The sequence below is a fragment of the Grammomys surdaster genome, unplaced genomic scaffold (genome assembly GCF_004785775.1).
Source record: "Grammomys surdaster isolate TR1022 unplaced genomic scaffold, NIH_TR_1.0 173, whole genome shotgun sequence".
Classification (NCBI taxonomy): domain Eukaryota; kingdom Metazoa; phylum Chordata; class Mammalia; order Rodentia; family Muridae; genus Grammomys; species Grammomys surdaster.
The window spans coordinates 1,342,632-1,359,609 of record NW_021604621.1 but is presented as its reverse complement, the minus strand read 5'-3'; the positions used below and the strand labels follow the sequence as shown (position 1 = coordinate 1,359,609).

Sequence of the window (16,978 nt, the reverse complement as noted above, 5' to 3'; positions counted from 1 at the left end):
AATTTTGTGGTGGCCAGCTATAAGCATAGCAGTGCAGTCTTCCAACCTCCAGTCCCACCACCTTCTTCCTCACTTACAGCAAAATCATATCACCCATACTTCAGAGAGAAAATAGACATTTCATTGTAAACCACCAAACAAGCACAGTTCTTCAACCATGTTCCCTTCCTTCTCTGTTTCAGAGAAAGAGAAGGGAACCGTCTCTTTCTAGGAAGCTCGTCCCTCTTCTGTGCTCTGGATCTCATTTTCTCCTCTTTCGGTGTCCTCATCTATTTACTCAATGCTCTTCCCTGTTCCTGCCATTCAGTCGCTCCCTGACAACTGGTAAATTTCCACTGGCATTTAAAGATACTTGTTTTTCATGTCATTACAAAAACTGAAAACTCGTTTACTTCTAGAAATCTGGTCTTCTGCCAGCTTCCATGACACCAACCTTGTTTTCTTCCTAACATTCCAACTCTCTCACACACATTTTAAATGCCAGTGTTCGGATTTTAGTGATTTCAGAGTTAGGATTTTTATCTTGCTTTGGTTTGCTGGGTTGGTTTTTCTTTTTATCTCTCCTGCATTAAAGACTGATCTAGGGTTTTTCATACTAGAAAAGTAATCTACCAGGAAGCTACATCATTTTTTTTGTTACTTTACTTTGACAAAATGTCTCATTAAATTACTCAGGGCAACCTCAAGCTTTCAATATTCCCTTAAGTGGCAATCCATGCATAGCTTCATCACACATATTGCTAATGCTTCTTCAGTTGTCACTATATACTAGGTTTTTGCCTGTTTTTATTGAGATATAAATTACATCATATACAAGCAATACATCTGAAGTTAAGAATCCACTGGCTTTGGGTAAGTTTAAAGACTAATGCAACCATTTGCATAATCCAATCTTTTAAAGACTTTAAAAAATAGTTTATGTGTCTGTGTGCATGCATGTGCATGTAGATACACATGGAAGCCAGAAGAGAGCATTGAATGCCTTGGAGCTACAGTTACAGGTAGTTCTGAGCCCCACCCCTCATGGGGTTGCTGGGAATTGAAGTCTTGTCCTCTGCAAATGCAGCAAGTGCTCTTAACTACCAAGCCATGTCCAGCCCAGCAAATCTAATTTAAGAACAATTCTATCACATCAAAAAAGAGCCATATTTTGCCTCATCTACATTTGCATCCTATATCCCTTCTGAAATCTCCATCTATATACTTAACTACCCACTGGGATGTTTTGCTTATCTAGAAACAGGCACTACAGACTATGTTTCCAAAGCTGAGCTCATGTACTTCCATTAGATCGAAATCATCCCTAAGGTTCCTAGGATGTCATGAATGAAGTACTACATGACTCACTGTTCTGAAACACTGGCATCCACTGTTCTGAACTCTCTTTTTTTTTCTTGTCTGTACCTCCAGTGAATCATCACATTCCATATATGTCACTTACTAAGTATAACTTCAATCCATTTCTTTCTCTGTCCTTTCTAATTATTGCCTCACTACATCTAACAAAAACATCTTTGTTAAACTAATCTACCCATCCAAGAAATGTGTATTGAGGACAACATGTGTCAAGCCATGTACAACATTCCCTAACTAGTCTGCTCCAGTTTTTTTTTTTATCTTCATGGTACATTCTTACCCACCCCACCCCCCACTCAATAATGGGGTTAAATGGTTTTATACATGGTAAGTACTCCATCTCTGAGCTATACCTCTAGTTCTCCTTCAGAATTCTTAATCCAATAGTCACATGGAAAAATTTACCCCTACAACACACACTCATTAATTCCATACTTAAAATAGCTTCATGCTAAATATCAGTTGGCTTCTCTCTGACCTTAGGGTAAATTCCAAACTTCTTACCACGATTCCAAGCCTTTGTGACCAGGTCTCTCGACGCCTCTATAGTGTCATCTTTTACTGCTCTCCTTGAGCAAGTCCCTTATCTCAGCTGAATGTTCTCAAATGAAAACTAAGGATAATAAAAGTGTCTGTCTCAGAGGTATTTGAGGGGATTAAATGAAATAATATATGTAAAATACTTAACACACTACCTGGTGCATATTGAATATTAATAAGTCTTAGCTACTGGTGATAGCTATAAGAATGTTAGCCTTTCTCAATCCCACTTTCTCACGGACTCCTATTTTCAGTGCTTGCCATTGCTTTCTATTGTAGGCTCTGCAAATAAGACCATAAAGTCCTTAAAGAGAACCGTCATGACTTTCATTCTGCTACAATCCCCAATAGCACTTAGTACAATGCTAAACACACAACAGAGATTAATGAATGCTTTTTTTTGATAAAACTCCACAGAGAAGAAAACTGGTTAAAGTTTTAGTGACTCACTGGAAGGATGGTTTATTAATTTTTTTAAGTACAAAATATGGAGTGGTGGCTCAATCTTGTAATCCCAGCAATCCTAAAGCAGGAGGATTGCTGTGAGATTGAGGACAGCCTGAACTACATTGTGAACCAAGGCTAACCTGGGTTAAGTAGTCCGACTCTGTATTTAAAAAAATCATAAAATTATCAACATCTCCCCACCCCACTCCCACTCAGAGACTCTTTTACTTTTACCTTCCAGCCTAATATGTCACCAGGATAGCAGGAACGTGGCAATAGTCACTGTTAAGTCAGTGGACTCTTTTCAAATGGTTTACTGCCAATATCCTAGTTTTGACAGAAATGGAGTGTGAAAGCATGGAGGTGCTTAATTCTATTCTCTGGCAAACAGACACTATGCAATTTGCCTACTCATCTGTGATATCAGATTTTACTTCTTAAATCAGCATCCAATCTAGGCTATCAAACATACTGCAAATTCCATTCCATTGGAAAGCCAACGAACTCCTCTTGAATTGGTTTTGAGCTCTTGGCTAGTGACCAGGCAGCAATCAGAAACCTAGAAGAGCCCCCAGCAGGTTTAAAGACTCAGGGCCCTTCAGATGCTAGAACACCCCCCCCAAGCAAGGAACTTGGCAAGAACTTTGTAGCATGTTTACTACAAAGCAAATGAGTGCCTTGTTTTGTTTCCTCTTCCTTTTACACATTCCTTCTCTCTAACTACCATTGTTCTTCCCTATCTAGTCCTGTCACTTCCCTGGACCTAATGTTTTACTCCTAAGACATCTTTGGCATTCAGATGCCTGCTGTTCCATTCCAATGCATGCTTACTTGTACATAAATTGTATCTGAAGAACAAAGGGTACAAACGTGTGGTTCTATGGAACATGGAGTCCAATTGGTAAAATGGATCTTTGAGGAAAAGTCCTACAGGCTTAAAATTATTCCAAAACCACTTTGGCCTTTGATTTTAGTGAGAAGAAGGTGAAATAGGTTTGGTATATAAAAGAGAACAAGGAGTTGCAGGGGGCGAGTCAGCTCTGTACATAGGAGACAATATTTTCGACTAGAAAAAGCAAAGGCCACGTTTTCCAGTGTTGTTCTACTTTTTCCCCTTATATAAAGAAAACATCAAGGAATTGAAACAAAGAATTGAAAGAACCCTTTACAGGGAAAGAAAATCCAGGGGTCAAAGCAATATCTACAAACACAAACACAAACAAAAACATCTCAGTGGCCAATTTCCTCCTTTCCACATAGATCTTCTTTATACCTCCCCCTTCCTCCACAAAGCACTAAGTAGAACACTCAGGCAGCCATCTATAAAGTAGGGAGGTCTGTAATATTGTTGCAAGGGTACTGAGATACATGCTAGAGAGATGACCAGCATGGGGGAAAGCAAGCCCAAATAATGCTCAACTGTCACATGAGCTGAGATTCAGAATCACCTTTCTGAGCTGAGGAAGTAAGTAGCTAACGTACTCAGTCAGTGTTCATAAACTTCTCAATTATCATTCCATCAAAGAACAAGAGTTCCCCACCACCACCCTCATTCATTGTCTCACCCCTTCTCTCTCTCTCTCTCTCTCTCTCTCTCTCTCTCTCTCTCTCTCTCTCTCTCTCTCTCTCACTCATACACACACACACACACACACACACACACAATCTCGCTCTTGCAGAGAAACTCTAAATGCATTCACTGTGGTGATGTGTTTATTTTTAGAGTCTGTTTTCAACGTGATAATATTAAGTATACTTGAGGTAACACCTCTTTACTGCCAATTCTTTGAAACTGTTTAGAAAATTTGTGTCTCAAAGGCACTCCTTTGTGCTGTCATCATGCCCAGCCTTTAGCAGAAGGACCCTGCCAGGCAATTCCAACAAGCTAGCCTAGATCCCAGTGTAAACTGACAGACTATAGGTGGGATAGTGCTAATGCCTAGAGCTGACTACTTTATTTTCCGTACTTGCATGGTCCCCAAATAATCTAAGCAATAAGAGTATGAATCTGAGGCTCCTTTATTCTCCTTCTCCTTCCTCCCCCCAAGACAGGCTCTTAGGCTATGGGACATACACTGGGCTGTCAAAGATAGACCAAAGGCAAGAATGCATGTCTATGAGGCTCAGATTAAGGAATGCCAAGGTCCCAAGCATACCATCTGTTCTTCTAGAGATTCAGAGATTTAGTGGAGGGAAAAGTACGCTCTCCAGAGCTGTCTCCTTATATGAATCAGTGGCCAGTGAACAAACAGGCTTTCTAAGCTGCACAGTGCAGAGCAATGTACTGAAGGTTTGGAGCCAGAGATTTAGAACTACATCTCAGCTTACGGTGTGACCTTGAGTAAGGCATTTCATTTCTCTAACCCTTGGGTTCATTGCTTGAAAATGGGGATATCACCTACTCTATCACAAGGTCATCACAAATACTGAGGATGGAAACAAGAATGCCTCTAGCACAGTGTCAAGAATAAATTATTCAAATACGACTCCCTTCCCAGGCCTGGCTAAGCACACCGTGCAGCTGGACTTCTCTTGAAAGACAGACATTTAAAAAGAAAAAAGGATGTCTTGACAGCTGTGTGTGCATGATAGTAGTCATAGTGGTTGTTTTAGTTTAAGCCAAAGTAACTTTTCCCCTTTAGGTTGAGCTGATATAAGAGAAACTGGAGATAAGAGCTAGAGGTATTCAAGGGTACAGGGCAGGTTGGATAGGTCTTTAGCTCAATTGCTAGTATTCTAATTGAAAATGGAGAATCTGGGCCAAGTGTGAAGAGTTAAGCAGGAAAGACCAAAATTATACAAATATTCTAGTCATTTAGTGAATTCTGGAATTTTTATAGTACTGGGAAATAGAGGAGGAAGGTAAGTGTGATGGTTTGTCTATGCTTGGCCCAGTGAGTGGCACTATCAGGAGGTGTGGCCTTGTTGGAGTAGGTATGTCACTGTGGCTATGGGCTTTAAGATCCTTGTCCTTCCTACCTGTCTAGAAGACAGTCTTCTCCTGATTGCCTATGTAATAAGATATAGACCTCTCAGCTCATCCTGCACCATGCCTCCCTGGATGTTGCCATGCTCCAGCCTTGATGATAATGGACTGAACCTCTGAACCTGTAAGCCAGCTCCAATTAAACATCCTTATAAAAGTTGCCTTGGTCATGGTGTCTGTTCAGAGCAGTAAAACTCTAAGATAGTAAGCAAAAAGGAAACGGGACTACAATATGGGAAGTGTCATGTCACAGGGCCGTACTAGACCAGACTGTAAATGTATGCCTCTATGTACTATTTTGACTAAGAAGACATGACCACACTTGAAATCTTACCTGCCCTAAGATATGGGACTTGGGGAATAGTATTAATCTAAATCCATTTTATGCTTAAACCTCATCATGTGTCTGTACCCTCAAAATATTCCCACTGCAACACTTAACATGCTTGAAAATGTTATTTTACTCCAAATACATCAAGGTCTGTCACAAAGTAGTTTTGAAGAAGGATTGAAAGCATTAGGTGCCTGAAAGATTATAAAGTATTTTCTTTTGTAGTATAAAAATAGGTTGTGCCCACACTTCAGATTGCACAATAGATTTAGCTTATTCATCTATATTAAATGTCAATTGCTATATACTTAATAAGATTGAATGTAATACTCTGAATTAGTCACTGCTGAATAGACTGACTAGGTCAGTATGCATTTATTTTCCATTGTTCGTGGAAACTATTTTCTCCACCTATAATTCCACAGTGGTTTCAAAACGGGTATTTTATTCTCACAACACACTGGTAGCCCAAAGTCCTTCCTGGGATCTATCAAGTGTGCTTTTCTTGTTCCTCCATCTCTTATAAAAATGTTCACTGAACATTTTTGTCTAACAAACACTAAATCCCAAATAACTCCCTGTCTTTTAAAACTACTCAAGCTGAAAGCATTCGTTCGTCTCTAAAACTTTTCTTCTGCCTTTCCTCGGAGGCAGTAATCTAGAGGAATTTGGGCATGGTAATAGACAAGTTTACTTAAGTATCAATGGAAAGAATCCCTTACTTATTCTTGTAGAATGGCAGTAAACTTTCACCTACTAAATAAAAACTACTTAGCTTAAAAGCTGAAAAGTCCCAGTTCACTGATGGTAAAACATTAGTCTGTCATGGTTGTAGAAGCTATATGCAGTTTTAGTAAAAAGAGCCATGGGACTGAGATACCCAAGTTTTAGGTGTTACCTAAACTTTTAGGTGTTTGATTACCACCATGTCTCCCCAAGGGAGGCTCCAGTGTATATTTGCTGAGCTTGGAATTGATTGGTAGTCTTATTGGAACAACTGACCTTGATGTACCCCTCATATAAATATGTCTGCAAACCCAGGTCAAGGAGAGAAATCTCTGGTAATAAGTGTGGTACCCTAAGGAGACTACTACTGTTGACAACTGTTCCTTGCTCCTACCTACTTCTCTCCCTTCTCTATCTCTCCCCCTCCCTCCCTCCCTTTCCGTCTTCTTTCCACTATCACTTAGCTTTGACCTTATACCCAAGGGTCATGGGTGCTTTACCCAAATTACCCTACCTTTCAAAGCACCAGTAGAAATTGTATAGCTGATGAAACTGAGGTTCAGAGAACCTGTCTGTCCTAATGTTATGCTGCTAGTGCAACTGCAGTCCATTCAGCTCCAAAGCTACCATAACATACTGCAATCCAGGACCTATACAGCATGTCTAGGAGAAGCTTGCTGTAACACTGAAAGCTTTAGAGCTGGGCAAGATAGTCCTGTGTGGGAAGGGTGGCTGGAAGCTAAATCGGGAATGGGAGGTTGAGCACACATGACTGGAAGCAGTAAACGATCTGATTCCTATTGTTTGGCAGTCGTAATTCCTACTGTTATTTACCCAGAAAAAGAACAACAAACAGCTAGAAGATTGCACATATGTATGTGTCCGATTGCTCTGCGTGTCAAAAGGATAACAACTACCAGTCCATCTCTCTCACGATCAAGCTTCTTTCACCTTGCATCTCCTTACAGCTCAATTTCTCCTTGACCTGTAAATCTATCTTCCACCCTCCTCTTTGCATGTTCCCTTCTACTTCAAAGACCATTAGTATCTTCTTTGATGTCTCCATAACAATGGACTTCATCCAAACTTCCACATCATGAAGGTTTCTTTTCCTTTGACATTTTGTGTCTGATTCTGATAGCTTTCATCCTCTCCATCCACTGTTCCTTCTATTTTTCTCTCCACTCTCTCCCAGAGTAAACATTTAGTTCTTTCCACAGATTTATAATGCATTTCTGATACTGAAGTTTTAAATGCATACCATACGTTAGTAACCTCACTGAAAGTACCAGTCTATTTGCTTGAGGAAGGTTATTTTGTTGCTCTATTCTGAATGACAATTAGGCAAAACATCTGCCTCTCCTGCACATTCTCTATGGCTTCAAGCACTACTTAGATAGTGGTAACTTCCAGTGTTTCCTCTTTCCAAGACCTCTCTCCTGACATTCAGATTCAGCCAGCCAGATGCTTACCAGGCATTTCCTATCTGACTTTCTTATCCAAGCACAACAAACCACCAATGTCTAAAAAGAACTCTTTCTGTATTTCCTCATCTAGTTAAAAAAAATAGATGTGTTCATTCAGTCACCCAAGGAAGAACTAATCTGTGGATTACCCTAGTACTCCTTTACACACAGTCATCCATGGCATAGCCAAGTAATATTAACTCTACCTTCTACAAAAGGTTTGATTTTATCCTTCCTTCCTAACCTGACTGTCACTGCCTCTGGAAGGCCCTTCTTCTTTCCCTATGTCAAATAAGACCTGTAGATTTATGGTGGTATTATGATAGACTTTCCCTGTATCCGTAACAAACAAAGTAGTCACTTGTGACCTTTAACTCCTGCTCCAATTACCATCCCACAGTCCTGGCTATTTTTCTAAGCACAGATTTTTATCCCACTAGTCATCTGCTTAAAATCATTTCACAGATCCTCAGACTCCTGAGAATAAAGTCTAGACCTTAGCTGCCCATGTCGTACAAAGCCCTTCATTTTCTAGGTCCAAGCTACTTCTTCAGGCTTGCCTCTTGCAACGGCTCTCAAATCTTAGGTTTGGTAGAATCGAATTTCTGCTAGCCCTCTGAATATTTCTATGCTGATCAACTCTTTATATTCCTCCATTCAGCCCCTTAATCATTTACCTCATTTTTATTGGAAAAAGTTTATTCATTTTCAAGGTAAATCCACTTTCATTTCCATTCCGCATCCTTTTCTAAGCCCCTGGATGTTTCTTCCTCTATGCCAGCCTGTCATCTTGCATTTGTCTTCATTACAACAAGGATTCCTTCACATTCAATTTACCATTTTGTCTGACAGGGTCTCGGCCAATCTGCATGTGCCTTGGAGGCAGGAACAGTTTTCTATTTATTGTTACACACTCAGAGCATGGGTACCATTCTCCCCTGCAAGCTGACATTTTGCACCTTCATTAATATCTCTGTCGCCTGCCTCTCCAGAGGGCTATTTTTTCCTCCTTCAACATTTAGCTAAAATACATTTTCTCATTAAAAAAAATTCCCTGATTGGATGCACTTCGCTGTAATTACTCATTCATTTCTATTATATCCTCCGCGTGTGTGTTCAAATGGTTTAGATTCTACTCTTACTTCTAGTTCAACTACCTCATATATTTAAGGACCACTGCTGAAATCATGATAGCACTACTTTAAAAAATTAATGTCCTTTAAAATATCTATTTTCTTTCCACTCAAAGAAATGGTCAGACTCCAGTTAAACACACCTTTACCCATCCTAAACCAAGTATCCAAGCAACAGAAGCAGAAATGGAGAACAGAAAGCCACCTTAATTTTCAAGACCAAAGAGACAGAGATTTCCAAATAGCCATTGCAATGAAGAACTGGTAAGAGACATAGAGCTTAAATTCCTCAATGCAAGGGAAGTGCTCCCCCCACCACCACCACCACTCTGTCCTAGTGCCCTCTCTCCAGCTTCTTTGTTCTCCCTTGTCCCTTGTCCTGACATTGCAGTGCCATCCAGCCCCATGAAAGGCTTGAAAAGAGCCAGATGATATCAATGGGCTCCCAGAGCTTCTAGGATGGATTAGTGCTTGTATTGTAGCAGTTGAGAGAGGAGTAAAAGAAAGTGGCTCACAAAAAGTGGCTCAGGAAAGTGTTTGTTTAAGGTGCCCAGGGTCTAAAACCTCAGAACAAAAGTGGGAAGGGATAGACTACCTTCAGTTGTACTCTCTACACTGCATGCTGATTTACAGTCTTCTTTTCTTACCAGAGGCTGTATTTTCCCTAGCCAGACTGTAAGTCCATGGAGAGCATCAGCCAAGTGTTTCTTTTGTATTCTCTAAACCTTTCAGCATACCACATATGTACCGTATGCTCAAGAAACACCATTGACGCACTGACTGATGCGTACTTAACTATTTTCTTCTCTGGCAAATTCTCAGGAATGCCAAAAGGAAGTAAGCATCTGTTGGTATACATTTTCCCTTAGCTATGCGTTATACAGACATTTCCTTTGGAAAAATAAACAAAGGATGCTTGATGAGCCAGAACAAAGAACTAAATATAGAGTTCAAGTGGCCAGAGTATCAAGGTCAAAGCATGCCCTTCCTTAACCAGATTAAAGGACAGCTATGGATCCGCGTAGCCCCATGGCATGTTTTTCAACTACTTCTTTTCCAGTCCCCAATGAAATGATTTTCAACTATCTCTTTTGGGAATTCTGAAAGTTGAGCCCAAAGTATAAACTGAAATTCAGCTAATAAATCTGTGGTGACCTTAATCTGTAATATCTATAATACTAGGAAGACTCCAGCTTTGTTTACTCTCTGAGGAGAATAGGGAACAGAAAGAAAAACTAGGATGGGAGGCAGTATTTATGGACTCTTTATGAAATGTCAATCTGTGACAAAAACACTCTCCAACAATAAGGAAGGGGAACAGGTTTGGCAGGAATATAACCTATTCCTGTTCTTGCCAACGAGTAGCTGGCATCCTCCACCACCGCCCAATGTGAAGTACTTAAATTACACTGTGAATATAGTCATTCTCTACAGACAAATCTGGATAAGATAAAATGGGGGGAAAGTCCAGACACCATCCAGTGTCTGGCTCTCATAATTAGCATTATCCTACTATTTATTTCAGCGTATAAAGTACTTACAGGTATTTTTGAAATCTCAAGTCCCTGCTTTCACTGCATTACTAATCCTGAGGCTTGTCCTGGAGCCTTTTGGACATATGGGCTCTGTGTTGAATGAGTATAATAGGTAGTCTGGATGTTCCCTGTTATTAAAGGGGAAGGTAAGGGCATATCTCTAAGCTTTCAGAAGGAATGATGGCATAAAAAACAGCCACGGACTACCATAAACCATCGTAGAGGAGCCCTGTCCAGGACTGAATCTTATAAAAGAATCCTATGAATTCTTTAGGAATCTCATACAATGTACTCTAATCACACTCACCTAAAAACCCTTTCCCCCAACTCCTACCAGATTCACTGTCAGTTCCTTACCACTCCCCCCAACTTCATTCAGAACAGAATCCTAAACTGCAACAGACTGCGCAGTAACTCCTAAAACATAACATAATGTTGAACACTATTATACCGTCTCACTGTTCTTTGTTGTTCTTTGTTTCTCAGTGTTTTTATTCCATTTCCTATAGCTCCTGAACAGGTGTGACCACATCAGAGTAGATTTTTACAGTGTGTAAGCCATTCAGTGTGTAGGTAGTATGCCTAAGCTATTTTCCTGTACGTAACAGGATAACATCCATAAAAGGTTAGTAACAAAAGCTGATCTTTTGTGTAGCCAGATCAGACAGTGGCTCATATAATGGGATTTAACAATCATCTCTAAGGGTGCAACTTAAATAGCTACCTTGCTGGATCACCATGGGATTCCCTCTTACTTTACTACACATGGTAGTGCTAGCACTACTTCCTTAAGGCACAGGTTAACATCTAAATGCTAACTTTAGTAAGCTACTTTAACTATCACTTCTTGGGCTGTGATGTTGCTCCATGGTATAGCACTTGCCTAGCATGTGTTCTGGCACCCATAGAAGAAAAAACACCTACTATCCAATGGCCAGAGTGCATTCTCCCCTACTAACACAATGATGGATTGTTTTATGAGGCCTGTTGCTACCATATCAAAAGAAAAGAGCAAATAATAAAAAGAATTAGTTTCATAGGCAGAGCTCAGAGAATTCTGCGGAAGAGGGGGAGGAAGGAGCAGAGCCAGAGAGGTCAAGAGCACCACAAGAACCCCACAGAATCAAGTAACCTGGGCTCTTAGGGGTTCACAGATACTGAACTGTCAATCAGGGAGCCTGCATGGGACTGACCTGGGTCCTCTGCATATATGTTATGTTTGTGGAGCTTGGCATTACTATGGGACTCCTAGCAGTGGGAGCAGGGGGTGTCTCTGACACTTCTGCCTGCTTTTAGGACCCATTTCCTCCTATTGTCCTTTGTCTAGCCTTAATAGGAGGGGACAGTCTTATTCCAACTTGATATGCCATGTTTGATTGATATCCCTGGGAGGCCTGCTCCTTTTTAAATGGAAACAGAGGAAAAGTAGATGGAGAGGAGAAGATAGATGGGATGCTAGAAAGAGAGGAGGAGGAAGAGGAAACTGTGGTCTGTATGTAATATATGAGAGAAGTATAAATAAATGAATGACTACATCAATAAATAGGAACTGGTTTCTAGCATGGCCTGCGAACAGATGGAAGAGTGCTACACTTAGGTATACTCAGGCTGGCCAGGATGATAAATTTCCCAGGAGTCAGAAAAGGAGATTTTAGAGATTCTAACATGAAAGAGCAACGAGATAAAGTATAACTTTGCTTTTTTGACTATTACTTTCTCTATTCTTAATAGTCTTTTGATTAGAGTGACTACAATGATCATTTTATTTTTAACCACACTTTATTCACTATTATCTATTACTCCATTGTCAATCATGCAAATTCTAAGCTAAGGGACCCCTTATCCAATCTTCTGCTTACAATATTCTCTTGTCCCTTTGGCAGTGCAGACTTCTTACACTATAATCTAACAGCAAAATCAGAAGCTTTGATAAAAATGTAACGCAGAGGGATTCTGACTGGTTGAAACTACTCAGAAATAATAACTTTCTACTTTGTCTCTCCCTTCTTGGAAAGAATGAGGCACCACAGAAAAAGAACAAAATAAAGTAACCATTGAAAGATCCATGACCTCTGATAGCTGGAAAGGCAGTGAAAAACACAGTATCATTTCAACTTTACATTTTACGGGGAAAGATGCTGTGCAGAGGTCCTAACCAACTTACACTCATGTACCCAGTTAGTTCATAGAAGAGGCAAGTCGGGAATCCAGTTTTCCAACTAACACTCTACTGCTGCTTCTTCTCATTCTTTCTGCTTCTCCCTACACCCACACCATCCCATTCTACAGTTTTACATATGAGCTTCACCTGTACCCCACGTACTTTATTGCCCAGTGGGGATTATACGACTAGAAATGTTCATCATTTAAGTGTGTTCACTATGTTAGAAGAAACCCAAGACTTTAAGAAGACCAAACAATTGGGGGATGTGCATTTACTTATTCATAAAGACTCATTGCCTTAGGAGATATTCCACAGTCTTAACCAGGAACCTTGAACTGGGATCGTGATAAAATTATTTCAGTTAAGACAAAATAAAAAAAAAAACTTGATCTCTTGCATTTATCAGCCACACAAGAATGAATTATAAGTCTCTATATGGAATTAGAAAAAATGGCCCAATCACTGCCCATGAGAAATCCTATATTTTACTGGTATATATTTAGATTTTAAGCATTATTAACAGTTAATACATAAACTCACACAAAACAAAATAATCTATAAGGACTTTCCTATATGCTTTTAAGAGAAAGAAGAGAGAATAACATCTTTCTATTACTCTTTCCTGCCAAGAAGCACTGAACCCTCCCTCTAAACTCTTTTAATATTCAACATTGTAATATTTTTAAGCCCTAGACTTACTTGCACAACACTTCATAATTCACAGACAACTTAATCATAAAAATTATTTGTTGATAACCAAAAAGACTAAGTAGAGGAAATCAAAAATAAGTGACAAGATGATGAATGAGGGTACAGCATGGATCAGGGCTATGGGATGAAGGGACAAAAAGCTAGGCAGTGGGGAAGTAGTGATGACTGGAGAGAATGTTCACTGAGTGAACATCACCCTACCCTAAGGATTCACGATTCCCAAACTGTGCAGTAATGACTTTGTAAGTGATAACATCCAGTTTGATGAAGGAACACTTCCAAGATGGCTCTCGTACCGTCTACTGTTTGAAAAGACGAGAGCTCCTCTTCATCTGTTGTTCCCCACAAACTATCGCCATTTCCAAATCTGAAAAATCACCCATCTGTGACATTTCTTAGAACAAAATTGCTAAAGGCATGGGAGATCATCTACACTACAGCTCAGTCCTTCACCCCAAATGGCTAAGCTACAACCTGCCAAAATTGAAGTCCCTCCACAGATCACCCAGTTCAGGTCCAATGAAAGAATTGCAAATGTTACTGGTACATACCTCAACTTGCTGGCAGATCTGTATTAGTTTGGCCATTTGATTTTCTAGTTCACTGTTGCGCTTAACCAGGTTGGTGAGGTTCATCTCGAGAGTTTGCTGCCATCACGGAGGGTATAGAGCCAGCAGGAAAAAGGAGAAATGGGGGGAAAAGAACAATGAACTTGAGAACCAATATAATATGGAAGTCAATCAGCTAAAAGACTGAGTGAGTTCTCTCCCTCTTTCTCAGGGACGAGGCACAAAGATGAGATGGCTCTTTATATAGCCCATGTTGGCTTTACACGTACAGTGATCTTCCCGCCTCAGCCCATGAAGTCCTAGAATTGTACGTATATGCCCCTCCATGGATACAGAACTGAAGGTCTTACACATGCGAACCTAATGCTTTACTGCTGAGCCACACCATTGCTCAATAGAGTCATAGTTCAGACTTACCAAGTCTGCTACAGGCCAAGAAATGTATGCATCTGCCCTGATGGAGAAAGAGGTGCCACTTATAACTTTGTAGACTGGTGTAGGAATTTACTGACATTAAGACAACCTAAAGATTTTTAAAATTGTATATTACCTCTCACTTTTCAAACCATTTCATAGTCATCTCCTCTTACTCTCAAAAAAAGTTCAGCAGTATAAGAGAAATAAGGTATTAATATCACCTTTTTATGCATGAATAAACTAACAAAACCGTAATTTGTACGTGCATATGAGGTATGGAAGTGCACATGCATGTGTGCATACATGCTTTTGGAAACATGGGACAACTTTGAATTTTATTTATCAGGAGTCATCCACCTTGCATTTTGAGAAAGGATACTCATTTGACCTGGTGCTCGCCAATTAGGATAGGCTGCCTAGCCAGTGCGCCTCAGAAATCAGCCTGTCTCAGCCTCCCTAGCATTGGGATTCCAAGTTTATGCCACCATACCCAGGATTTCTACATGGACTCTAGGGATCAAACTCAAACCTTCATGCTTACACAGCAAGCTGTTTACCAACTAAACTGTCTCTCCAGACCCAGAGTTTATTGAATGATTGCTTCTTGCCAGACACATTCTGCCAGATAATTTCATATATTTGTGTGTGTGTGTGTATGTATATATATACATACACACACACACACACACACACACACACACATACATATATATATTTTGTAACTCACAGTTTTTCTTTCCATAGATGCAAAGAATTTCAATCACAAAGCCTGATTCTATCTAGAAAGTATTTACCATCATTTCCTGGTACACAGCTCCTTTGAGGTCCGAATCAGAAATACTTTGCAGGTATCTTGAACATAATGTAGTTTTACTAGTCCGTATAACTGTAACATGTTTTCAGTTGAGCAAGGTACTCTCTCCCATTCCTTGTGTGAGAACTAAAATATGACTCTCTATATTGATCAAGGATGCTCATCTTTCCCTATCTCCAAATGTTAGCTTTGAGAGCTGCTTCCCCTGGTCTCAGTATATATTCCTTTCCTGTTCACTATCTCAATACCTCACCAAATCTGTTCCAAACATAATACCCCAATTTCCTGACCCTCACTCTGGTCCTATTCTTTCTCTGGGTCATGCTCACTGTTTCATTGTTGTCTTCATGTTGCTATGATTTATTGCTGTTCAAAGTTCATTCTATTGAAAGAGGGGGTTGGAAGGACACTAAGGAGCAAAGAGATATAGACAAAGAGAGGGGACTCGTGATCTTGGATCCTTTCCTGTCTAGTAAGTAGTTACGGCTCCTTAATAACTTTGGCATTGCCATTTGAATGTGCTACAAAGGCTATATGTATATAGATGTATGTACATCTAGGCCAACTAATCTGATTTCACTTGTTCTCAAATGGAATTTTGAGAACCAGCTAAACTCTTGTTTCCCTTCATGTCAAATTGTGACAGTGAAATATCTTCCATAGACTCAGGTATTTGAATAGTTTAGCACTGTTGGGAGAGGTTCTAGGAGGTACAGTCTTGTTGGAGGAAGTGTATTATTGGGGGTGGGGGTTAAATTAAAATGGTCTCATAGGCTCATAGGGAGTGGCACTATTAAGAGGTGTGGTCTTGCTGGAGGAGGTTTGCCACTAGGGGCTAGTATTTGAGGTCTCAGAAGCTCAAACTGTGACAGTCTCCTGCTGCCTGTCAATCGAGATGTAGAACTCTCAATTACCTTTTCAGCACTGTATCTGTCTGTGTTGCCACCATGTATCCTGCAATAACGACAATGGCCTAAAAGCTCTGAAACTGTAAGGCAGCCTCGATGAAAGATTTTTCTTTGTAAGAGTTGCTGTGGTCATGGTGTCTCTGCGCAGCACTAAAACCCTAAGACTGTAAGCTTTGAAAGTCTATGGCCTTGCCCCATTTCTAGTTGACTCTCTTTGCTTCTCAGTAAAGACAAAGAAGTGACTTCTCAGCTTCCTACTCCTGTCTCCATGTCTGCTGCTTGCTGCCAGGCCTCCCCACCACGGTGAACTCTTATCCCTCTGGGACTGTAAACCAAATTAACTCTTTGTTCTCTAAGTTAGTTTTGGTCGTGGTGTTTTATAGCAATAGAAAAGTCTCTAGTACACAGATCTTTCTTGATTACCTTAACTTTAGTTTCCTGAAAGTGACCCACGCCACCCCTGCTTTGTTTCATTTATTTCTTGAGGTGTCTTTTTCATCTTCCTCTAATTCTATTCCCATCTAAATCTGTGTTCTCAATAGAAGGTATTGGGGAGATGGAAAAGAGAACAAACGGCAGCAATCATTGACTTAGGCACAATCATTAAACTAAATAGATGTTAAAAGGAAAAAGAAGACATGACAGTTCAGAGATTTACTACAACAAAAACATATTGTGCATCTACTGTGTTAAGGTACAGTGACTTTAAAAATGAGAAAGTTAAGATGGATCATAAAGGATGAGTAGGAATGTAACAGAGAGAGATGATGGATGCCATGGTGTTTCAGGTATAAAGAATAAGATGAGCAAAAATAAAAATATAGCAGCCAGAGTGGTGGCGCACACCTATAGTCCCAGCTACTCGGTAAGCTGAG

General features: G+C 40.1%; 1 protein-coding gene across 2 annotated transcripts in view; it reads right to left on the bottom strand.

Moving 5' to 3' along the window:
- Window positions 1–16,978, bottom strand: part of Mid2 (midline 2) — a 96,517-nt gene that overhangs the window by 53,737 nt on the left and 25,802 nt on the right. For both annotated transcript variants that reach the window (XM_028767486.1, XM_028767487.1), the window contains exon 3: window positions 13,947–14,042. In XM_028767486.1, the coding sequence (XP_028623319.1) occupies window positions 13,947–14,042 (96 nt within the window). The remainder of the gene's footprint in view (window positions 1–13,946; window positions 14,043–16,978) is intronic.